This window comes from Coptis chinensis, chromosome 6 (assembly GCF_015680905.1).
Source record: "Coptis chinensis isolate HL-2020 chromosome 6, ASM1568090v1, whole genome shotgun sequence".
NCBI lineage: Eukaryota > Viridiplantae > Streptophyta > Magnoliopsida > Ranunculales > Ranunculaceae > Coptis > Coptis chinensis.
In genome coordinates, this window is record NC_141461.1 from 89,056,830 (window position 1) to 89,082,347 (window position 25,518).

The window sequence follows — 25,518 nt, forward strand, 5'->3', positions numbered from 1 at the left end:
GTACTTACCTGGACGGGGTCAATGGGGAATCAAGAAGGTCCATGGCCAAGGTTAGTGACCTCCATTACACTTAGGAGGGGCGCTCGCCTAAGATATCTCAAAGTGGGATAGTCTACGTCATAATTTGTTGTAAAGGGGGAACGCTCGCGTTATACGGCCTACCAAATTTGTATTCAAAGTTTTGAATCGTGAATCATGGTAACTAAATTCTTTGTTTATCTTTGGACTCAATATCAGATTTTAAGGGAAAACCTTTCAAAGCTTAATCCGAGGACTTCGGTACCTACCAACTACCAATCCCGAAACCAAAAATATTAGTTGGCGATTTTTGTATCATGCATATATGGCGTGATTTATTTGTTTTTCCTCATTAAATCGAGGAATATATATATTGATCTCCTCGCTTCTGGACCCGAACTTAAAATATTTTGATCGGAGATCCATTGATCTCCTCTCTATGTAGATTAGTAGATACAGTAATGGTAGGTTTTAACTTAATTTATACATTATTTGATTTCCATTTTCCCGTGTCTAACTCGAGAAAATCCTTGATGTGCCTGCAGCCCAACTAGGCAATTGACAGTTTAGTAGCCTATGTCCACCTGGTCTGACCTGGCAGTATCATGGGAATCAATCCATCCATATTTGTGGTAGATGTAATGGAGATTTAACGATGTAATATTTTCATTCTTTTTAAAATAATAGAAACGAGATTCCACAAAGTTTTTATCCCGTCACATAAATTTCCTTTTGTTTGGTTTTTCTTTCCGGTATATTGTTTATTTTATTTTATTTTATCTAGCGTCACAATGGATATAGAAGTGCCTTAGCTCATTTCAAATTTCTATTGTTAGTTGCACAGCCACGAGCCCAGAAAATGCTGCCAAAATATTGAGTCATTTGAGTCCGGTGACACTTGGCCCACATTACCAAATATCTGTCTCTATGCCTAATTTATCAAAAGTTCAATATTAACATAAAAATTAGTGAACAAGAAATCAAGAATACTAAACTTGACTGGAAAATCCAGAGCAAAATTTATGATATTAAATAGATATCAAAATATAAGCTTCCATTGGCAGACATGGATGCACAACAAATAAGCAAAAAAAAAAAAATCATAGTTTAATGACAAGTAAAATGTAAATATCACTTAGCACCACAGAATCTCTTAATCACAGGCAAATCTCATGTAGCATCCCAATCCAGTCAAACTTCTGCACAGATACACTTGTCAGAAGTTCTATAAGTTTGGCATGCCCCTTCCAGTTTTGGAATCGTAAGTCTTTTCCAAGACAAGCTCAATTGGCGTATCTTTGGGACCAGCTGCAAATTAACCAAAAAGAAGGCCATTAAAACAAGTTCCAATATGCTAGATCTCTACCGAGGAAGGTTCACATTTCATTAGTTTCTGTGAGATTTTTCAGAAACATCACCCTCAATAGGTACTTATTCTTTTTTTCTTCTAGCGGAAGATAAAAAGCATCAAATAATTGAAGGAAAGAAGCATTTGTTGATAACTCATGAAAGCTTTACTTTAATTACACACGAGAACAACATGAAAAGTGATGAGCAACGTAATAAATACCTATAGTAGGTCTAGGTGCGGTCCTTATTTTTAAAATCTCAGGACGAGGAATAATGGATCCTGATGTTCCTTCCCCTCTAGAAACTCTTACTTTCGTACTGTCTTCCAAATATTCGACTCCAGTCTTACAGGGCTTCCTGAACAATTAAAAATAAGGACACCAATGAATATGGGAACAAGTGGTAATGCAAATTATATATCCTCTCTATTTTCCTTTTTTTTTTCGATAATCATATACCTTCTCTATTCAAAACCTTAAATAAAAGGTATAACATCGAATACATACCCTGTAATAGGGTCAAGAACTTGAACATTTGACACATGAAGTGGTGCCTCCACAGTGAATATTCCACCCTCATGACCCTGCCCTTGCTTGATGTGTTTCTTCACCTGAAAATTCATATATTCCAATCAATTCACCTGTCACCATATTATAGATGAAATGCAAGAATTGCATAAACAAAAGTATTGTTCCTATAAAATCTGTGGTGGTAGGCAGAAATGGCGAAGTTCATAAGATCTTGGTGGAAATCAAGAAGCTTTTGTATAATTAGTCAAGAAGTGTCAATCTTTTTAGGAAACTTAGATTTCAAAACTTTATCTGTAATTTGGATACTTTAGATTTGTAAATCATTTCGTGTAGTTAGGTTATGTTGTGGGGTTGTTATTAGCCACCACTAGCAACCTGCTAAGGATTAGCTACTTTTTTGGGAATTAATATATGTTTTATTGATCAAAAAGAAAATATGGCAAGCTAGATGTGCCTACTCCAGCAAATTGCAAGGTAGAGTATCACATAAGTCGTTATATGTAGTTCGACACAAGAAATATGTAATAGGAAAGTTCCATTTTCTAGAAATTTACTGTGTCCGAGACTTCGGAATCGTATTCCATAATAAAGCATGTTAAACAAGGACATCCTCCTGATACTGCGACGACACAAACTTACAAAAACAAGATCAAGGGATAGCATGATTTTAGATGTATTAGAAAGAGAATAAGAAAAAGGAAAGAGAGATCCCTAAGACGAGGAAACTCAATCTTACCAAATTTTTGCCTTCAACAAGAACACGATTCTGAGAGCGAATGACATGCTTTATGACACCAGTCTCGCCTTTATCTTTTCCCCTGATTATCATCACCTGCATAACAATGTGATGAAGGGCAAGATAATAAAAATAACGCCCGAGCAGATGGAAATTAAAAGAAGAGAAACAAATATATATATCAAGTTAGATAGACCAAAATATCTATTGTTTTCTTTTACATTGTCTCCTCTAAGAATTCTCCAGTTCTGTATCAGCTTTTGAGCTGCTTTCCAACCCATGCCAGAATAAGATCAAATCAAGCTCAAGCTATTTACTTTCTGCTCTCTGCCTGAGTTATCTGCATATGCAATAACCAATTAGAAAGTTCACAGTACTTGTTCCCTTTAGAAGTCTTAGCATATATGTCAAAGCTAATAAAGCAAACAACTACGATTGTGTTGATATTCTAAAAGCTAAAAAGTCCGTTAACATTTGGAGACTACATGAAACTCTTTTCCTCTAGTGATCATGCTTTTTATACTGTTGATTACAAATAATATACTACTTAATGGCTTTTCCATGTATACAATATCCTATCATGTATAAATAAGTTCATTCCACTACCACATAGCCACCTTCAAAAGACTTTGGCCTAACGCAGACTTAAGTAAAAGATAAAAGCGAACAACGCTATCCATTGCTAGAAACACAACCAATTACTTATTTTGCACAAGTTCACTATGATGCTCCATACATGGAACCACCAGGTTATATAGCCATAGGCTTAAGGTAAAAACGAAAGAACTTCTCTTAACTTACTAATTAATAACTAATAATCAACAACAGAATGAAAACATACATACTAATAAAGTTCAATCACATAATAAATATAACGTACACCTAATAACTGAGCAACCCCAATTTTTTTAATGAATTGAAGATTGAATTTTTCTATTTTTAAGAAAAACTCGGTTTTTTTTAGTTGAACTAGCAATGGCATACACCACTTCCTGAAAATGAACAATTGATGACTGAGCCGAAAATAAATCCACCAAAATCGAAGTTAAGAGGAATAATTGATCCGTAACGAAATTGAAGGGGAATAAGATATTACCTGAACGAGAAGGAGAAAGAAAACAACCAAATGAGATGAGTAGGAGAAAAAGTCGACCAAATGACCAATCTTTACTAAAAACAACTCAAAGATTTAATCTTTGAATATGAATTTCACAAAATAACGATCTACTAGTTTTCTCCCTCTCTCTATTTTGAAAATTTTCGATAGGTTCCTTTCTCAATCCTGCTAATATTTCGGAATAAGCGGAACTGAAATTTTGGGTTGGGGCCTCTTAAATCTAAATTTTCGTGAGCCCCCGAGAAGCTCAATTTTTCATGTTCACGCTAGGACGGCTAATGCCCCTATTATTTTTACGAACGTTAGCGACCGTCGTTTATACCGGGTTGTGGCTGTTGTTTTTTTTTATCAATTTGGTGTAGTGATTGATCTTTCAAAGGCTTGGACATTTTGTGTGTGCTTGTGAGATGTGAAAGCCAGAATTATACATACTGATACTAGCTAGGAAAACATTCTGATAATCAATCAGGTGCATGATATTGCTCATAGACTTCTTATGGGGAGTAGGGAAAATGTATAGATTCAAATTGAAACTTTGTTTGATGAAGTGAAACGCATGGACGCTTCACCAGCATCTGCATTTCACAATGGGCTAACTGACGTGCTATGACATTTTGGTCAGGTAAGCTACCTCTCTTGCATGTTCAAGCAATTGACTTAAAAGTGCACATAATACCGTATGAGTTGGTCTCCAACTCGGTTACAAAGTGTTCGACATAAAGGTCTTTGTCTTATGACCAATAGCTAGGGTTTATACATTTGAGTGGATTGATTAGTTAGTTGCATACTTGCTGCCCCATAAGTTGATTCTAGTAGTGGTTGGAAACACTCTTTAGCACCTAGTCTTGCTACTGTAAGTGTTTAGCAATTCCATTTAGTGTTATCACTTTCAATTCAAATAACGTTTTTTTCCTTTTCGTGCTTTTTTCTTGGTGCAACTTTGATTTTTGCAGGTTAAGTTTGGACAAGGCTCGATGAATAAAACTCAACCCATGCAAACCGTTCTTGTTGAGACATATTTTTGGTTAAATGTATGTAATATTTTGAGATGGTGGAATGTAAAGGATTATGTTTTGTGAATGAATCACGATCTGGCTAGTTTGTTACATTTGTGATCACGGTGAGTTGTTTTCAGTGGAGTTTGATTGTATACATGTTAAATGATTTATTTAATTTTTTAGGATATTAAATAATTTTTATTAAATAATTTTTTTTCCATAAAATGTATATTGTTATGACAGCTTTGCCAAAACCGTCACAAATTGAACTGGTTATTATGTAACAGTCAATATTTTACTACCTATTACGACGGTTTTATCCCTATTTTTGACATAACACCTTTGAAGTACATAACGTTTTTACGAAAACCGTCATAAGTTTAATGACGGTTTTTGTAAACTTTTATAACGGGCTCTATAATGACGGCGATTGTTTCTTTAATGAAAAAATGACATTAAACTTGTTTCATGACGGCTTTTATATTTTAATTATTTTTTAAATATTTTATTTTAGCCGTAATTACAAATCATTTTTTTAGTAGTGCGGAAAAAATGGAAATCAAATAATGTATAAATTAAATTAAAATATGCAATTAATGTATTTACTAATCTACATAGAGAGGAGATCAATGGATCTCCGATCAAAATATTTTAAGTTATGGTCCGTAGCGAATGGCTGCCTACAAAATCTCATGGTGTTATAAGAAGTAGTAGCCTTCTACTTAGCATATATGTGAAAGCTAATAAAGCAAACAACTACAATTGTGTTGATACTCTAAAAGCTAAAAAATCCGCTAACATTTGGAGACTACATGAAACCATTTTCCTCTAGTGATCATGTCTTTTATACTGTTGACTACAAAACCAGTGACAAATGTTACATGCCTAAGACTCGAAAGGGCCTCTACCACCTCTACCATGGCACAATAAAACCCCTCATACCACTAGTTTTAACAAGATCAACCCCGAATACTGCATTGTTTTCCCATTCCCCAGAAAATCGTACATTTCAGATAGATGATATATGAAGTAATGGAAGGCAAATCATCCATATTCAACAGAAATCAAACCAGTAGATAGTTATCCAAAAAGTTATATTTGAATAATTGTATATCTAAATGTCAAGGTTATTTGAAGACATTTGATTCTCATTCAGCTCTATCTAAAGAACTTAAGGATGCCTAACTAATGAAGAAAGTATATTTGTAGATAAAAATAAGCCAAGGAATTAGTAACATCTCTATCTCTTATTGGACGTATCCCAAAATCAACCATTTCAACATTTATATGCTCTCCAGTGCCGGCCCTAAGGCAAAGCCATACAAGCAAGCGCTTTGGGCCCCCATTATTTTGGCAAAGTAAAGGGCCACCAGTCCACCACTAGAGTCTACTGTAACAGTTTAACGCCCACCTTGCAATATACACTTATTAATAAGAACAATATAGTTATAAGCTTAATTGAAGCTTATATATGGGTAATGAAATTATTAAATCCACTTGCTATTTCATATATTAAGAAGTCAAATGATGCATAAAATCTTATTTGTTACATAAAACAATAAAACAAAAAGAAATTCGACTAAAAAGAGGAGATAACAAATAATAACACTAGACAAAAAATGCATTGATTTTAGTTTTTGACATGTGAACTTACACATATAGGGCCACATTTTAAGAGTTGGTTTCGGGCCACCAGAAACTCAGAACCGACACTGATGCTCTCCTCTAGAGATCAGCCATAAGAAGTAGCCCACCCAAACGCATTCACCACTAGAGGAATCTCATGCTCTACGAGCCAAGAGTAATTAAGAATCTTAGCCAGAGTGGAATTTGATAATGAAGTCAAATCTCTAAAGTTTCAATCTATAGCCAAAAGATAAATGCTGAAATTGTTAAATGTTATTTGTATAACAATTTTAGACCAAGGTTAAATACTTACATGAGTCCCACTATTTCCATTTTGTTAGTATTCTTATTTCACATGAAACTGATACTTTGTTTCTTGAAGGTTGCTTTGAGGACAAGGAACATGGAGTGGAGCTCTCTCTGGTGGGTTTTCTGTGAATGTTTAGAATATATCGTCAAAATATTTGATGTTTTTTTTTGGGTGCAAAATGTTTGATGTTTTGATACACTCGTGATCATAGCATGTTTTTCATTTTAAAAACTTTGAAAGTTCAACATTGCAGTGCTATTTTTTGCAAACAATCAAAATGGAAATCTCAAAATTAAGAGCAAGACAATCTGAACTCATAACTTCATTTTGTTTTATAAAAAAACCTGCAGTAAGTTTTATTTGTTGCTTACAATCTTACATAGTAACATACACTCCCACTTCCGTAGATAAACGAGAATTCATAGTTTACAATCCCGCTCTCTTCAACATCAGATTCAGATGGAGATATGATCTTTGCTGATGGCAAGATCCAGGTTTGACACGAAACACTCGAGTATAACTTTGACATTCTATTCATGATACTTCTTGATCCTAACTTGAGTTTTTTGACTATGGATTTGCAGGCCTGGGCTCTGGACTAAGAGGTACATTGCCACACCGGAAATTAACAGTTGAAAATTGTAAATAATGTAATTTTGTAGCCCTATATGCAAATTACTCGATGATTTGCCACAAAAATAAGTCAGTGTAGCTTAGAATGAGATTCAAAAAGGTAATACTAGTACGTTAATTTCTTTACTTGGCGAGGCACTCCTTAAATTACGAATGTATGCAAGGACACGTTAAAAGATCAAAAATATGAGTTTGAAAGATTCCAATACCAGTTCTATCAAGCCCTCCCCCCCAGAGCAATCCCAGGAAACTGAGAAGCTGCAGAAACACTGATATCTAAAGGAATGTCCCAACACCACATAACATCTATTTGCACCCCAACTAAACAGGACTGTTTTCCCTTTGCAAGAACACAATCATCAAGCAGCACTGAAAGTTTTATGTTAATATTTCTAGGTCAGCCACAAATCCTAGAAGTATCTAGTACCCGTATCGGTATCGTACCTGACCGATACAGGTGCAATGGCATTTTAGGAGTATCCATGCATCATAGGCCACAATAATCTTAAAACATTCGCAGTTTTTATTTCCCCTTCCTTTTCACTAGGTTGAGCCAGTGAAATTTGTTATTTGATGGCTGCAGTAAATTGTTTCTTTATTTGAAAAACATACAACCGAGGCTATGGAAAAAACCATATAGTTTTTCTTTTTCTCTTTCCGCATCAGCATTCATGAAGTATATATGTTGGAGTGACTTCTACAGTGGCCAAGTATATAGCTTCAGTTCCTTTACATCTAGGTCTAGCACCCTGAAAAGTGTAAGAAATAAAATCATTCTACATCACCTGTAAACCATGCAGAATCTCAGGCATAGGAAGTTCGGGAAAATGTGCAAGATTTATGAATCCCATTTCCTCTGCCCTGTTGGCTGCTTCAGTGGCTTGCAGACAGAAAATTCAAAACAAGAACTGCAATTCTATAAATCTGAATTGTGACTACATCCGAAAAATGTGTGTGAGAAACCAAATCACTTTGAGCTGTCTGATCCGCACAAAAGGGAACCAACACAATGCTTGAAAATACACGACTATGAGTTCTAGGCATGCACCCAATAGGCAAAAGAGAAAACCACCCATGTTTGCAGTTAATAAATGAAGGTTTTCTGTTCAAGTCAACCTCCTCTTTAAGTACCGGAGGGCACAGGAGAGGTGCAGTCCTGCCAGAAGATTCCGCAATGCACTGAGCTCCCCTGCTTATGCTAAAAGATGAATACTTCTCTCTCTTATCTGTGAATTCATTTCCTTCATTGATTTAAGCCACGACTTCCGATGTTTTGCAGCTACGCAGATGAACATGAGAGTATGCTCTATTTCCCTCAGAGCAGTTAGAGAAGTTTGTGTCTTCTGAGTCCGAGCTCTTTTTTTTCCAAGAACATCAGATGGAAGATATGGAAGATCAAGATGATATAACATTACATAATCTTTCTCAGAGAAGAAGTATGGTATGACAGTGTCCACAAAATCAACACATGACGAACTGCCTCCAAGAGAATATATCATTACTGTGACAACAGTCAAGCCAAGTCCCCATATATGCTGACGCTTTTCATCTTCACCTGTTGAGATTGGAACCCCACTTCCATTTTGAACAGAGAAGACAGTCTTCTGGTCCAATAATATATTTATTAGCACTTTAAGAGAGAAAAAAATTAGCAGTTTGAAGCATCTCTGCCCCTCCTCTAATTCTTGCAAGGGTCAAAAGAAATTTCAGAATTATCGAAACGCATGGGAAAGAATCCCTTTCTCGAAGCTTCTGAATGACAAGTTGCAACCTTAGATGCTTCTGAATAATGGGTAACCAAGTACTAGAGGTCAAGAAACCATTCAGTATTAGGTCCATCAAAGCCACTGAAAGATTACAACAGTCGACAATTTCCGTACAGCTGCAGAGAATTGGTAACAGCCCCTGACACAGGAGAGAAACTTCGGTGAAGGCTTCAGCAGATTTCTTATCTTCTTTTTCTTGAAAACTTGAACTGGACTGAAAGCACTCAGCTGACAAGAGAAGTGCCAGAAGAAAGAAGTTCATGATCGCAACAAGTGCATCCATTGATGGTACTATGCTGCACAGCACTCTAAGGCTGGTAGCTGAAGTTTTCAAGACAAGTGCAAATATACGCAAAGAGAGCAGCCTGTTTGTTTTCTCTGAAAACCTTTTGCATAATAGTCTGATTAAACAGAGAAGTAATTCTGCTTGTGCTCCAAAGAAATTGATAATATCTGCAGAAGGTCCCACAGCAGAAACTAATGATTCTACAGTTGTCTGCAAACATTTGCATACACCTTCAACGCATGAGCTAAGGAGTGTCTCAGACATCCCTCTACCAATTGATCCTGTCTTTATCTCAGTCCACTGCAAGAGCATGGAAAAAGAGAACAAGAAAAAAAAATCAATGCATATTTGCATTCGAGATTTGACTAACATAATAGTTTCCTGTGACAGAAATATGTCACTCGCACAAATGAAAACCAAACTAAAATCAACCAACCAAGACAGCATCACCAGATCAACACAGTACCGAACCAAATCCAGAGTGTATAAATGCGTGAAAATAACATGAGACAGTATCTACAAATGATGTGGACGGCTCCTTGAGAGTTTAGTAACAGAGCCATGGATGAATCGTTTCTTAGGTGGTGGGAATTATACCCCATGAGTATAGCCCTAAGTGGGGCCTGTTGGTGTTTACTGGCCATGAGTGGTGATGGTAGGAGCAAACTTTACTTCCAAAATGATTAGGAAGTTGTCAAATTATGTACCATATACTAGTCTCCAGGCCCTTACAACAAACAGGTTTCATTGCTAATGTCTATATTTATTTCTTCATTTTCCTCCCCACATGCCAAACTAAAAACACGTGATAGTGTCACATAGAGAAACAACGAAACCTTGACCACTTGTCCATGGGAGGTCAAGATGGTTCTTATAAAGGTTTGTACACTTGCAACACTGTTATCTTAACAGTGCATGTGTTGTGCACATTGTCAAGACAATGAACGGAAGAAACAAACAATCTTGATTTTTGCTCAGTGGACGAGTGGTCAGGTTGTGGTGTTTCAACATTTCGCCATGGGACGCACACCTACTCTAGACTGAAAATAAGGTGAGATGTACCATAATGCATGTCTGCGTACTGTGGGGACTGCTCCATACAACTGATTATATTTGGTGCATGTGATACACTGGTTTTTATTTCGGAAACTTACATTCCCCCCATACACAGATAAGATGGTTGCCAATGCCTTCAACGCACGAAGCTTGGAACTCAAGAAAAATGACATCAAGTTTGCATCTTGCATGTATGACAACATCTTTTCCACTATCGCTTTCGATGCCTCCCACTTCGAATGGTCCCAGAACGGTAAACCCAGATCTTTTCGTATGCATACAAGGTCAAACACGTAAACATCACTGACATGACCCAGAAAGTCCCTTTTATAGTTGTGCTCGGTCTGAGAGAAATTCGACTGCAGCAGAAACTGGGCGAGCTCTTTGAATGGTGGAGAATTCATCTTACGACCCTCTAGTTCACCTTGTAAATGATAGTAGAGATCGCTGAGTATTAAACTATTCAGCTCCTTACCTCCACTGCAATCAGAAATAGATGAATTGAAGAAATTGGATAAAGTAACAGAACAAACCGAACCCAAAGCATATGCAAACTGAAATGTTCATAGTATCAAATTAACAGATAAAATTGAAAGAAACACTTCAAACGAGGGATCATAGCAATATTAAAAATAGAAATGTTCATAAATGCTTTATCATTTTCTCCAGACCAGCCTTCTGATCCCCCATCCTCCTGGACCTGTTAGTTAACTTCTTCTCACTGGCGGAGCCTACCTTCTTATTTATGATTGGGATTGTGACTGGAATAACAAGAGTGTCACAAAGCACAACTTCCAATAGATCTTGGAACTCAAAACATCTTGTTATGATACCAACAGATATTATACGATTTTCCTTGTTCTTTGGAATATTTGATTTCGTCAACTTGTGTAGAAACAATTACACCTTCATACTTAGAAATGAAATATTTATTGCCACCCCAATAATACTTCTTCCACTTCTGAATTTCTGATATGCCATTCACATTTATATATACATCCATCGCATGTAAAGCATGCCGGAGCTGATCAGAATCTGAAATCATTAAACTAGTGAAATCAAGGTCAACCCTAAGTTTGATCTCAGGTCCTAGTCAACTTCAACTTTACGGGAGACCATATCATTCCGCCCGGGTGAAGGAACATAGGGTCCTTCAGTAGAAATTAGGCCATGTAACTCGTTTGGCGAGAAATAAACAGGGGAAAAAGCTTTTAGTCGGAGTTCAGAGGAAAAAGATAGTACTATTAATACATGTTTGTTACTCGATCCAAACTGGGCTGATTATCCAAACTCGATCCCATATAACAAGCATCAGTATAATTTAAAATGACTAATCAGGACTATGCATTTTAGAACTAAATTGTAGTGGCATAAGAAAATAATAGTTGGACTGACAAATTATGTGGCACTCTACCTGTAACCATGCTGTGAATATTGAACTAGAAGTTCAGAAAATGCAGGTTGCCCGCATAACTGTGATAGAGAAAATTAGAAAAGACTTAGGCTGAAATACTCATTTAAGGAAACATCTAAATCTGATTAGTTGAATAAGCAACTAATTAATGCGTAAGGATGCCATATCATTGCATTGCAAAGACAGGAAGTATACCAACCTCCTTTGAAATGTATTGAATCTTCCTAAGTAATGATAAAGACAAACTCCCAGTGTCTCCAGTAATTACTTTCTCCATCACATGCACCAGGAACATATTCGAGGCGATCTGAAAGCTCATTTACATAAGCTCAACACATCAGTAAATATACCACAAACGAAAATAATACGAAAAAATATTATTACTCCACACATGTACATACTTCGTGGACCCCTCCATATCTGGACACATGGCACTTCAACAAGCATCAGGGTCATTAAGACATAGACCACTCAATCGGTCAGGTTTGAAAACATGACCACCAGATCAGACAAAAATGTGTGCAGCATATGACGACAAAATTAGACTGTTGATCAGCAACATGAACAGATTCAGGTTCGCCTAGTCGACCCACACCATATCCATTCTTTTGGACTTTTGGTAGGTGGACCAGCAGTTTTGAGCCAGATCAGATACACCAGGTTCCACTCTTGTCCTAATCTCCAATAGTGACAATATTACCCATTCCAACTCCAAAGAGCACATTTAATTTTTATTTTTATTTTTTTTTGCATTCCTATTTTCTCATTTGCATACTATTTCTAACCCCACAAGAGTGAATCTGCTGTACACAACTGGTCACTGTTGTCACGTAAGAAAATCCTACAAAATTTACAGGAAAAGAAATGGATCGGAATATACCAAAACAACAATATGGATTAACTTCTATGGGTTGAGTTGAGACTTGAGAAGAAGAACAGTTGGAGGAGATGTAAGGTAATGGGAAGCAAACATGTGTCACCGTGTCGCAGAGGGGTATTAGTTTATAAAAAATAAAAAATAAAATCGGAGAAAATAATATATGAAATTTAATAATTTATTATACCCTACAAAATTCAGTGCCTTTTCTTTGTAATTCAGATTAAATATTATTTGTTAGAAGTAAATCCTTCTAGCTAAGGCAAAGATATGCAAACCAAATGAGAACACACTTATACATGATGTAACTGAGAGAAACAAAAGCATAAAAAATGGGACTTAACAAGGGTACCTTTGCTTGAAAATGTATTTCACTGTCATATTCACAAGATGCATATGACTTGATCAGGTTTTCCATGGCTGTAGATTCACACCACGCTAAAACTATATTCTGTACATTGGCTGGACTAGCAGCTTAAGATTTTTCAAAAGTCTGTTCTATAGAAGATTCAGTTTGTAATAGTTTTTTCTCTAAAAACAAGTCATATGCCATTATTTCTATTACAGCCGATTGACATTGTTACTTGTATGCAAGGCTTGGTGAGTCATTTCCAGTCAAATTTCGATGAGGATCTTTGTTGCTTGCAACTTCCAAAATGGAGCACAAGGACCTCCAGAATACTTCTGAGGTTCTAAACAATTCCAATATTTGCACATACTGACTAGTCCCTTTCCATAGTACTTTTAGGAAGATTAGCACATGCAGTAGTAAATGGGGGTGGCTGGAAATAAGAAAATATCAAATAATGCAATCACATTTTCAGGGATAAAATCATACAACATAGAATAAAAGATAAAGCAATCATCAGCCTGGCAAAATAACAAACCTCTCAATAAAATCTTTTGAGCTTTGGACATAGTGGAGTAATGCATCTATGATATTAATTTTCTTCAACTCCAATGACTGTAAAGAGGCTTTCACTGGCGGCTGTTTAACAATGTCGCCATACTTAAAGGAGTTACTACATTCTCCTTGGGCGCTATTATAGATACAAGAAAAGCAGGCAGCAAGAAAGATTCGTAAATATTTCTGTATCCCTAGAAAAATTAAGAGACAGACATATCTGGATATTCAAAATGACTGAAACTGAATTTGGAGGTAATTTAAATAAGATCTTAATCCCTTTGCTCTTTGTTGGGGGTGCAGGGGGGATTCAGCTTAAAAAGACAGAAAGACACATTTCGAGAGGCACTGTCTTTGGAGTGACAATCAAAAGTCTATTCAGTGTTTTCTTTTTCTTTTCTTTTTTTCCAAAACAAAAAACACACATTGAGGAGTGCCTCGGAGCCTCAGAACCATTTTTCACATCAAGAGGTAGTACAAGAAGCTTACGCTTCTATGATATGAGGTGCACACCTTGAGGGAGTTGAGGCAAAGCAAGAGGTAGTACAAGAAGCTTACGCTTCTATGGTATGAGGTGCACACCTTGAGGCTAAGCACTGAGGCGTATTAAGGCTATATAGTATCCCCACATTAACCCTCCACACCCCCTCAAATATTCAAAGAAACTTTACATCATTCTGTGTAGTCTGATAGTCTCTAAAGCAAGGACACGGCAAAAATTTCACTGTGTCGGTGTCGGACACATGTCAGACGCGGCTTGGACACGTGTCCGACGCAGCACATGCGCGTCCCACGTGACACAGCAGTTTGGATGCGGATTGGACACATCATGGACGTGGATTAGGACTGGAATGGAATAAAAAGAAATGAAAAGCCCAAAAGTACAATTAAACAGACTTCATAAGTCGCTTCCAAAAGTCTGCAAAGTTTCTCACCCCCAACAACCACTCTTTTTATTGTTCTTGTGGTTTTGAATCTTGATAAATTATGATATATGACCCTAAACCCAATGCTACATAAATACAAATAAATTTTTAAATTTTATTTAATATCTGCATCCTTGCTGTGTCCGCGTCCTACTTTTTTAAGATATGCATGCGTCGCCGCGTCCACGTCCATGCTTCATAGTTGATAGTATACCCACAAAGGGATAGCCTATAGCCTCAATAGTTATTAAGTTTGTTTTAGCTTTATTAGTCGCAGGACATGTTGCATCGCATATATTTCGTTATTCAGTTTCTTGAAATTTCAAGTTTTTTTCCTTTTTTGACTTTGAGGGCTTTCCTTAAGCCTCTAAGAGGCTTGGCGCCTCAGGCTCTTTTGTGCTTCTCAAAACAATGATGATATTGTTCCTATTGTCAACAAGATGATTGTGATTAAGCTTTAACTCTCTGTTTTCACATATAAGTAAAAGGGGAAGTCTGTTAGATTTCTTTTTACCCATCATGTATGTCAGTTGTCTTTATTTGTGTTGTGGTTTCACTGTTGCCTTCACAATTCTTGATATGTTCCTTAACTTATTTCTTATCATTTTCATTCATATGGATGAGTTAAGAACCTTTTCATGTAAAGTTTGACGCATGAAATATCTCTGGTAAGAGCAAAATATGCAAAACAGACCTGATAACGTGCTGCAGATGTGAGAAGTTTCAGAATAGCAACAAATAAATCTTAACTTTTAGGTGTTTCCTCGCTCAAGATGTCGTAAATTGAACATCTTAGATTTGTTACCTGTAGAAAACCACAAAAGAATTAAAACAAAAATTAGACGATAGCTGTATAACGAATTTTTCAACAGTGACCACAAACAAACAATAACAAGGGCAGTAAAGCAAGTTTTCAAGCATGTCATACCTGCTTATCATCTGACACAAGGGAGACATTCCCAAACTTATAAGGTTGTGTGTTCTCCGCTATAACGCACAACACCGATAGAACTTTAGCAGCACCTACTTGTATTGCCTACATGTACAATTCAAAATCCTTCAATTAAAACCCTATCAGACACCGGGAAATGGAAGGCCACCAACCCAGAGAGAGAGAGAGAGATGGAAAACAGTGGCAGAGAGAGAAAATGAAACAAGGAGAAGTCAAGAAGAAGCATACATTCGGCATCAAAGAACACCTCTAGCCACCGAAATTAAATGATATAGGCATATACTATTCGAGAACACATGGAATTTTTCAAAAGCAGTGGCAGCTTTAGACATGCGTCATTGTTGAGAGAGAGTGCTCGAATAGACCAGAGAACCGTTTTGTAATGATACCTTGCGGGGCGGGAAGGGGGGAGACCAAATGTGTATTGGTGTATAAGACTTCTTTATAGCATAACCATTAAGCAGTTCCCACTGAATGTCTAGCATACTAGTGAAATATTCACACCAAAATATCTCTGCCTACCACAATTACCCCAATAACAAAAGTATAACGTAAACATAAAAATGGCATAAAATTATAAAGGTTCTCTTACTTTCACAAGTACTTGCGAAAAGAGTAACTTGTGCTTTTCTTAAATGTGATGCATGACAATTATGTGTAACATGGCGTAAGAGATTATTTAGGAAGCATCTTTTCTTTAGATTAGGATAAATACGGATGTTCTAAAACAGAGGCATTATCTTTTGATTGTGTATAAAGAATACTCTACGTTGAGATACATATTACAATCCCGCATCGCGAGTTTAAAGCCTTGTGTATTACAATATAAGTACCTGGGGACGCTCCACTCATTGCCAATATGTTTTATGTTGGATGCTCCAAAAAATTCAAAATGGTAGTATGCTATTTCAGTTTGGTCCAACGGCCAATTTCTCTCACATTAAATGTTAGTCCACGTGTTAGGCTCAAGTAACGTCATGCGTGAGAGGGCGTGTTCTCTATATTGTATTCCGACATCAAGAGTTTAAAGCTAGGTTACATTGACACGGTGAGCTATAAGAGATCGACACAGGGACACGGATAGGAATAATTAATTTTTTTTTTAATAATTAGAAATTAGAAATTTTTTCAGAAAAACAATAATAAATTGGGGAGAAAAGTCTTATCTTACATACAAAACAAATATTAAAAATATTAAACTAATGATATAGAAATACAAAATGAGCTTACAAAGTTCAGGATATTACATAGTTACAAACTGTACTGTTTTATTGGCCCAATTTGTTTTTGAAATGTCTGTCCATAATATAAGGCAAACTGAAGTCTTTTGAAACATTAAGTTACAAGCCCAATTTAAGGCCCACTAGGGCTTACAAAGAAACCAATCTCTCTCTCTCCCATCTCTTTCTACTGGCGAGTGCTCTCTCTCCCATCTCCTACTCGGCAGCTCTCTCTCTCCCATCTCCTCTCCTACTCTCTCTCTTTCTCTCTCCCTCTCCCTTTACAGCCGTATCTGAACGATTTAAGCCGTGTCAACACGCGTATCCGTGTCGACACACATTTTTTCCAGAAACTGCCGTGTCCATGTAACCTAGGTTTAAAGCCTTGCATAATTGCATGTAAGCTCCTAGGACCACTCCCCTTATTGCCAATTGGTTTTGAATTGGATGCTCAAAATTCTAATAAGACTATATATTAAAATTATTAGTTGGTATTTGTAGAGAATAAGCATCCTATGAGCTAGGAGTACTAGATCAAATCCTCATATTGAGGATATTTCACAATATATGAGATCTAGAAATATCTCATAGTATATGGGATCTCTTAGTATAAATAATATTTCATAGGAACAATATAATAGATCTTATAGTATAAGGAATATTTCATTTATAGTAATGTTGTAACAAGGTAACAATGTACCTATTAATATATGAGATCTAAAGAGTTGGGTATTTATCTCAACCATTCTTATCTTTCTCATTCTCTCTCAATACTTTTCCTATTTACTTCTTCATTATCAGTTGATTTCTATTATTTCATTCATCATATATAACTGATGCATCTAATACTGAAATCAAACATGGTATCAGAGCATTAGATGTATCAGTTATTCCCTCAAAACAACTCATACGTAAAAGTATTTATCACACTAGTATGAAACCCCAGATCTAGTTCAGTTTCCAGTTATTCTAGTATCATCGTTGTTGACCCTCTCTTCATCGATTTATCTCTTCTCAAAGTATTCAAGAGTGTTTTTTTTTTTTTTTTGAACCTACCCAAGAAGATATGTCATAAGCTATTAAAATGGCTGAAAAGGGAACAAAAGCGGAAAATCACAAGTGATCAACCAGAATTTTTTTCTTCCCCAAATAACTTCTTTTCCATGAGGGATGACATCAGTGAAACTTAAAGGTACATCTAACTACCTTCAATGGGCAAAGTCAGTAGAGGTTTTCCTTACAGCCAAAGGGAAACTGGAGTACTTAACAAAGGAAAAACTAACAGATAAGTCTAATGACAATGGCACCTGGATCAAGGAAGATGCACAGATCAAGACATGGTTGTGGAACAGTATGGAGACATCCATCGAAAATAAATAATGTGTAGTTCTTGGAAACCTCCAAGGTAATCTGGGATTTCCTAAAGGATTCTTATTCGGCCGAAAAGAATTCATCTCGCACATTTGAGTTGTATGAAGATATTTTAAAACTGGAACAAGGTGATAAAACACTAGGAGAATACTATGCTCTTCTACATGGCATGTGTGAGGAGTTAAATGTATATCATCCTCTTGTGTTAGACCTAGATGTTTTGCGCAAACAACAAGACTTCAGAGTCTCGAAATTTCTCTCGAGTTTGAGCCTGAATTTGAAGTAGTTAGATCTAAAATTCAAGCTGAGAAATCTCTCCCTACACTTGCAGAAACACATTCTCGTCTATCAAGAGTTGCAGTTAATCTTCCTTCTTCCGAGAAAAGTGACAGATCAGCTCTAGTTGCGCCTTTTAGTCGCTATAATAACACTCTGGGAAGAGGTCGTGGTCGCGGAAGACGAGTATCAGGTAGAAATGGACGTGGTAGAGGTCGTGGAAACTCCAATTTTCAGCCATGTCAGAATTGAGGGTTATCCAACCATGCCACTGAGTTTTGTTGGGATATTGTTGGTAGACCTGCCACACACCATGCTAATCAAGCATCCACCATAAGGAATATTATATTGTTCCTATGAAATATTCTTTATACTAAGAGATCCCATATACTATGAGATATTTCTATGAAATATTCCTTATACTATGAGATCTCATATAATATGAAATATCATCAATATGAGGATCTAATCTAGTACTCCTAGCTCATAGGATGCTTATTCTCTACAATATTAATGTTGTCATTGTTCTCTATTCATATGATCATATGCAACACTATGATTTTCTACTTATCCAACTTTTATCTAAAACTTTAACAGTGAGCATTTAAGCAATCCAAGAAAAGGATGTTCTTCCACAAAAGTAGATCTCTACGAGCAAAAAAAATCATGCCAACTCCGTAGACAAAGCTCGGTGATAATGTTTTTTATAGGACAGTTACAAATTCAAAGTCGCACCAAATTACCATGATATGAATATCTTATGTAAATAGGATTGTAAGTCCGTGTATTACTATAAATAGAAAATGCTATTTACATCATACAAGCTTTCTCTTAAACGGACATATTCGTGGGCAGTTTATATAGTGTCTTGAACAGCTTATTTAGTGTCTTGAACAACTTTTTAATTTCCGCTGATCAACTTGTTTAACAGATGACACGTCGACACTATATAAGTTGTGAAAGACACTATATAAGCTGCTCAAAACACTACATAACATGTCCGTTTAAAAAAAGCCTGTTATATCATAATCACATACGCAAATATATATAAAGTTAGTGTCAACCGCTTGTGTGAAAACAAAGAAAAATATAGGTTTCACTGTAGATAGCTCTTACAGGATCCCAGAAATAAGATGTCAACGAAATGACAGCTGTTACAACCGGTATGGGATTGGTCGTGTAGATGACAACATTGCTTGGTGAAAAACTGGCGTGCTGAAAGGAGTATCCTGCAATGTTCCAGACCAGGAATTCAGTTCAAAATTGAATAATCAAGTAGAACATGACAAACCATCTGCAAATTGCAACGAGAGAAAATATTGAAAATATGCACATAATTTTAAAGAGCGATTAAAATAAGGGGAAGAAACATTGTGCAACTTTCAAACCAAATGTATGCAACCATTACCCACTAGCTAAAGAGAAATAAAAATATCCAATTAAATTGTCCACTATCCCTGTGATGCCTTTATCTTGACCCCTAAACCGATAAGTCACTTAGGATATCTTAATGACTCAAGTTGAATTAGGCATTAACACTTGAGCAAAAAAATTCAGAAATATTTCTACTTTATCGCTGGTTTCCTTGCGGTGAGTACTTCTCAATGACACAAAGCTAATCCCATGGCTAATTAACACTGAAAGTTATGAGTCGGTGCCCGACACTGGTGCCAAGAGCCGAATATGACACCCAAGATACACCTGGATATAAAAATTATAAATATACATGTGCCTATAAATACAGAATATACACGACGAGGGACCCCCATGAAATCCGTCCTCTATAGTCCTACCAGGCAATAGGTTAACCGCATTTTAAGAATAGTTGTCAAAAAAGAGATTCATACCATCCAAAAATTTGACCAAAAACCCTAAATCTACACTCCTGCTGCTAGAAATAGATTATTGAGAGCTTTATGAGATTCAGATCTGGATTAAAAATTTTATATGATGATTTCCATGGTATGTAGAAGTTATTGAAAGGTTAAATTGTCCAGGCTCCAGTGTGATCAACCGTGGGCTCCATAAGTCGGAGTAGGAATTGGGAGCAAAAACAGAGAGCATGTTCACTCTCATCCATTGTTCTTATTCATGGGCAGTCTGGTGTTATTTTGTTCATCAATTTTGAATAGTGTGGTCCTTCATCGGTCAGTGAAGGAGATGTTACGTTCCTGGGTTCATTCTTCTGTCTCGATAAGGTTGTGGACTATCATAGCATTTGCCGCTATGTGAGGCCCTCTCTGGCTGGAGAGGAACACGAAAAAGTTTGACAATAGATCTATATCAGTGGAGTAGGTGATTATTTCGATCAAAGTGCCAATTTCCCTTTGGTCAAAGGTTTCACAGATGTGATACCCCATTTTTGGAATCTGAAATCATGCTTATTTAGTTCTTACTTATTCATGGCCTCGAAACACAGCTACACAAGAGCAAGCATAACTTCCTGTAATAAGTCTTTCTAGAAAACAACATACAACACAAAGTTCACACAACAAGCCATGATAGAATAGGGAAGCAACGCAAAACGACAACACATTTAACATAATTGTGAACCAAATTGTAACACACCTTTGGAAAAGCAGTGAGCATAGCGAATACAACATCTAAGGCAGAACATACAGACATCCGTAATCCTTCAATTTCCTCGACTTCATAAAGTCCGGGCTAAATTTAAGTTTCTGTTGAAACGTAAGTTGTAATAGTAAGTAACTTTTTCTTGTTGGATAGGAATGTTGTGTGTCTCTCAAGGTTTAGAGGGGCATATGGCATACCTCTAATGTTTCGGTAGTTATACACATTATCCAGTAAAGTGAGCTGTGGACAGAAGGATCGGAGAGCAAACTGTCCTTAACAATCCCACCCAGTTTCTCTGAAATTGGGACTGCCATGACGCATATCTTCATCAATTCCAACACCTACTTCCACATAAATCAATATGACGTCAAGAAACCCACAAACTCAAAAGAATATTACCACATAATTAAGGCAAGAGGCTATAGTTATATAATAACGTATTGAAAAAGAGAAGAAGAGAGAAAATGTGTGAGGCCTTGCTTAGTTTCGGACTTCTCTCACACATTTATATATCAGAAGATAATACACATTATAGGATAAAAACATCCTTAAAAATTCGGGCACAGCCAAGGCCCTTAGATGCCCTCCGGAACTGTCCCATGGAACTCCCAACAGTTATCGATTTCCTTGGAAATGTTACAAACATACAATAACTTAGTCTAATGCAAAGTAAAAATGCCATTTCACTAAAAGAAACTTTTTTAACAATGCAGAAATCAATGCAGCATGTAGAGACTTCTGTATCTAAAATATAAATCCTTTTTGGTGGAGATGACTTCTATGATGCTAGTTATCATGATAAGATGATTAAGCTGGCATAAAACAAATTTATCACCAAACAAACAGCCCCCAGAAAAATGAGAACTAATCCAGCAAATTGACATAATCTTCATCCACAATTTCTCTTTTCTTAGCTCAACATGGAACAAAACCAATTTATAACAGAAAGAAATGAAAGAAGTTTGAGGATATACTCCTCAAAACGATCTGTGTGTAAAATGCCTTACACACGTAAAAGTAACACTGGCATACAAGAGGCATACACCTCATTGGCCGAGATGTATCGAGGCATAAATTTTCTAAAGATGCACCTATATCTAAAGTCTAGCAACACACTCCAACTCTTAAATCTTTTTAAATGTCTTTGGACCTTCTCTTGGGTATTTAATACATGTTAAGGTATCCTAGAGCAGATGGTGAAATTTCAAAGAAACATCAAGCACGATGATATGAATATGGTTCTCTCCAGAAAAATGTGCTGAATTAATCATTCTTAAGCATTCAATAGTGATAAGAATCGCTTTTTTTTTATTCGCGATCTGTTTTCTTGGAGATTCTGGTCAGCTTTTGAATTAGTCCAAAGCTCCATGGGTGTGTGTCCTACAGTTATTAGAGTGTTGGGGTCTTGATCCTTTACTGCATCAAGGAATCGTCTTTATTGTACAGAGCATACAGATGGAATCAAGGAGTATACAAGTTGTCCTTTTGAGCATCTTGGAGCAAGATGGGACCATCTATGGTACTTAGATATTTGAGGATTTTGGTCCCACCATCCCACTGTTTACACCTATTCTGATTGTATTTATTGTTTGATTTTTTGTAATCTGAATCTTGTTCCACAGTCAAATCAAAAAGTAAAATGGTATTGTTTGCAATGACAAGTAATGAATAATGGCTACCTTTAGTGTCACTTTCCAACGAGCGTGCTTGACCCTGTATTTCCAAAGTTCGTGATTGAAAAAAATATATTGAAGAGAAAAAACCACAAGAGCCATTGAAACATCATCTTCTGCACCAGTTTCCACAAGCTGCTGCGTGAAGTCAGGCACTGCAATGGAAAGAAACAAAGTATTCAGGAGTGTATAAACACAATACTTAGGCATAGTACAAGTATATTATCGAAAAAAAAATAAAGGCATAGTGCAAGTACAAACAAAAATGAACAGGAACTAAACTTGTAATGAACTAAACTTGTAATGAACAAACTTAACAAAATTGATAGAATTCAATAAAAAAAAATACAATATATGTCTCGTGAACAAACATGCAGGAGTAACCTACTTTAACCATACGAATAATACTCTACTTCCATAAACTAAATATTCGCAAACTCAAAAATTAGAATTTGGTGGTTTTAAACGGGTCCTTGGGTCCTTGACTAACAAATTAGTGGCCCCAATTAGTATGAATCTCTTAATCTGTGCCTATTTGCTATTATGTCAACTATTATCTCAATTAATTATTTCACTGACATGTTTCACTTGTTTGACGAGAGAAATTTTGAAAGACAGATAGACAATGAGAACGGGTAGGCAAACATTATTTCATCAGTATGGGGATGAATTTCAATTGTGATAACGTATAAACAGAATTCGCAAGTGATGGCTGAATCGCAGCCCAAACACATTCCCAGCCCTCAAATACTGCTCCTACTTGGTTCGACTCCTCTACACCCTCGACTCCCAGCCCTCAAATACTGATCCTACTTGGTTCGACTCCTCTACGCCCTCAATGACCACAGTGCATCCGTCGAAGCATTCTTTGACCTAATTTCCTACTAATCCCTTGAGACCCCTTTCCCCTGTGAAGGCGGGAATCAAACCCAAGCCTTGACCTGTTCCACTGAACACCTTCAGTCACACCATTGTACCGACTTTTGAGACCAAAAGACGTGTCATTTTCTTCAAATTCTTTCCACAATGCATTAAATATCTTCCTATTTGGTTCCCATCTAGGTTACATGGACATGGCAATATCTCAAAAAAAGGTGTGTCGACACGGATCCGCATGTCGACACAGCTAAATGCGGGGAAATTCGGCAGACCACAAGTAAAGAAAATTTTGTCGCTAATTAAATCAGGAGGAAAACAAAAGAAGCCAACGACTAGAAAAAGTAGAGAAAAGACAACACACAAACGACTAGAAAAAGTAGTAAATGATGAAGAAGATGTTGGAGTTTAAACTCAAACTAGTAGTATTGTTTTGTTTCAATAAGGGTCGTGTGATGTGTCACCAAGTCTTTTGTTGGACCAGGTCTTTACCTGTTTCACACAATCTTAGATAGATAGTGCCACAAATATAGGAAGTGGTGATGGCTTAGTTGAATCAATTTCTTTAGGAACAAGTAAGAGTCTATAAACACCTATAAATTGGTGTAGTCTTTTGGATTGAATAAGATAGTAAATATTTGATTAAAGTCTTCACTCTTTCTAAACTTTTATGCAGCAGTTTATCTTTTCAGTTTTTTTTTATCATTTAGATATTAGAATTCATATATAATATCTTACATTTGGTATCAGAGCTTGGTTATATAGTGTTCTTATTGTTACTTAGATTGCTTGAAAGCAAGTTACAATGATGAATGGATCAATTCAACCCCAACTGCCGAGGTTTAATGGAAAAAAATTTGATCAATGGTGCATCCAGATGAAGGCTTTGTTTGGCTTTCAGGAGCTATCCGAGATTCTCGAGCTTGGGTATGTTGAGCCTGTTGATCAAGCTGCAGTTACAGCTCTCACTCCAGCCCAGAAGGAGAGTTTGAAAGAAAACAGAAAGAAGGACAAGAAGGCTTTGTTTTTTCTCTATCAAGCCGTGGACGAGATTGTTTTTGAAAAGATTTTGATCGCAACGACGTCTAAGGAAGCATGGGAGATATTGCAGAAAACTTATAAAGGAGATGAGAAGGTGAAGAGTGTAAGGTTGCAAACTTTGCGAGGTGCATTCAAATCTCTTTATATGAATGATTCACAAACTATCTCTGATTATTTTTCACGAGTTCAATCTGTTGTGAATCAATTACGGGTTAACGGTGAGAAATTGGATGATTTGCGTGTTCTTCAAAAGATTATGAGATCCTTGGCAGGACGTTTCGATTATGTTGTTGCTGCAATTGAAGAAGGAAGAGATCTTTCAGCCATGACAATTGAAGGGTTGATGGGTTCTTTATGTTCTCATGAGCATAGGATGAACCAAAGGAATGCAGGGTCGTCTGTAGAACAAGCTTTTCAGTGCAAAACAAATGTGTTCAAAAAAGGTAGTACTAGCAGTGGAAAGACATCAAGTCACAGCAAGGGTGGTAAGCCTAATCGCTTCAAAACCAATGTCTCCACCAGTGAGAGAAACTCTGATCAACAAGTTTCTGGAGATTGGAAGTTTGATAAGTCCAAAGTTAAATGCTATGGCTATAAGGAATATGGTCATTATCGTTCAGAGTGCACAGGTAAATTGCCTAAGAAAAAGTCTGAACATGCTAACTATGCTCAAGATGAGGTCCAGGAGAAAGAAACCTTGTTGTTAGCTTGCAGTGCTTCGGAAGAAGAACATCATGGCACATGGTATCTGGACACTGGGTGTAGCAACCATATGTGTGGACGGTAGGAGTTGTTTTCTCACTTAGATGACTCGGTACGCGGTGACGTAAATTTTGGAAACAAAGCAAAAGTTTCCATTATGGGCAAAGGTACAGTTCTCATTCGAATGAAGGATGGTTCACATGAACATATTTCTGATGTCTATTATGTCCCTAGCTTACACTAGAATTTGCTAAGTTTGGGCCAACTTTCAGAAAAAGGTCTTAAA

General features: G+C 36.6%; 3 protein-coding genes and 1 non-coding gene across 14 annotated transcripts; 2 read left to right on the top strand and 2 right to left on the bottom strand.

The window, feature by feature from the left end:
* On the top strand, positions 1-158 carry LOC147495239 (U1 spliceosomal RNA). The gene has a single exon (XR_015200553.1). It is a non-coding gene; the product is annotated as a U1 spliceosomal RNA (small nuclear RNA).
* An 840-nt stretch (positions 159-998) lies between these two features.
* On the bottom strand, positions 999-4,032 carry LOC147495240 (uncharacterized). The gene is made up of 6 exons (XM_086563871.1): positions 3,731-4,032; positions 2,856-2,974; positions 2,635-2,730; positions 1,875-1,978; positions 1,589-1,725; positions 999-1,326 (listed from the first exon to the last, which is right to left on the bottom strand). The coding sequence occupies exons 2-6, from the start codon at positions 2,913-2,915 to the stop codon at positions 1,244-1,246; spliced, it is 480 nt and encodes a 159-aa protein (XP_086419997.1). The 5' UTR covers positions 2,916-2,974; positions 3,731-4,032; the 3' UTR covers positions 999-1,243.
* A 3,907-nt stretch (positions 4,033-7,939) lies between these two features.
* On the bottom strand, positions 7,940-22,768 carry LOC147495241 (uncharacterized). Of its 11 annotated transcripts, none has more exons than XR_015197369.1 (11): positions 22,620-22,768; positions 20,935-21,281; positions 19,483-19,595; positions 15,476-15,583; positions 13,605-15,352; positions 13,070-13,499; positions 12,040-12,147; positions 11,841-11,899; positions 10,525-10,906; positions 8,104-9,670; positions 7,940-8,015 (listed from the first exon to the last, which is right to left on the bottom strand). XR_015197369.1 is itself a non-coding variant. In XM_086563861.1 (11 exons), exons 7-11 carry the CDS (start codon positions 13,133-13,135, stop codon positions 8,951-8,953), a joined length of 1,335 nt encoding a protein of 444 aa, XP_086419987.1. In that variant the 5' UTR covers positions 13,136-13,499; positions 13,605-15,352; positions 15,476-15,583; positions 19,483-19,595; positions 20,935-21,044; positions 21,138-21,281; positions 22,620-22,768; the 3' UTR covers positions 7,940-8,950. The 11 variants fall into 11 exon arrangements, 10 of the variants coding, with proteins under 10 accessions (XP_086419987.1, XP_086419994.1, XP_086419988.1 ...); XM_086563861.1 differs by having other exon boundaries at positions 7,940-9,670; positions 20,935-21,044; positions 21,138-21,281; XM_086563868.1 differs by lacking the exon at positions 13,070-13,499 and adding an exon at positions 12,242-12,681 and having other exon boundaries at positions 7,940-9,670; positions 13,605-13,705; positions 15,242-15,352.
* Positions 22,769-24,297: 1,529 nt separating this feature from the next.
* Positions 24,298-25,317, top strand: LOC147495242 (uncharacterized). The gene has a single exon (XM_086568337.1). The coding sequence runs from the start codon at positions 24,298-24,300 to the stop codon at positions 25,315-25,317; it is 1,020 nt and encodes a 339-aa protein (XP_086424463.1).
* Positions 25,318-25,518: the final 201 nt, after the last annotated feature.

Bases quoted from the DNA above. Each gene is read 5' to 3' on its own strand.
- LOC147495241 (XM_086563863.1), bottom strand. From the start codon at position 13,135: ATGGAAAACCTGATCAAGTCATATGCATCTTGTGAATATGACAGTGAA. The intron at 11,900-12,039 runs GTTGGTATACTT...TCTCTATCACAG, and splicing joins TTCAATACATTTCAAAGGAG to TTATGCGGGCAACCTGCATT. The intron at 9,671-10,524 runs GTAAGTTTCCGA...ATGCTCTTGCAG, and splicing joins TATCTGTGTATGGGGGGAAT to TGGACTGAGATAAAGACAGG.
- LOC147495242 (XM_086568337.1), top strand. From the start codon at position 24,298: ATGAATGGATCAATTCAACCCCAACTGCCGAGGTTTAATGGAAAAAAA.
- LOC147495240 (XM_086563871.1), bottom strand. From the start codon at position 2,915: ATGGGTTGGAAAGCAGCTCAAAAGCTGATACAGAACTGGAGAATTCTT. The intron at 1,979-2,634 runs GTAAGATTGAGT...ATGAATTTTCAG, and splicing joins TTGTTGAAGGCAAAAATTTG to GTGAAGAAACACATCAAGCA. The intron at 1,327-1,588 runs GTATTTATTACG...GTTAATTTGCAG, and splicing joins CGCACCTAGACCTACTATAG to CTGGTCCCAAAGATACGCCA.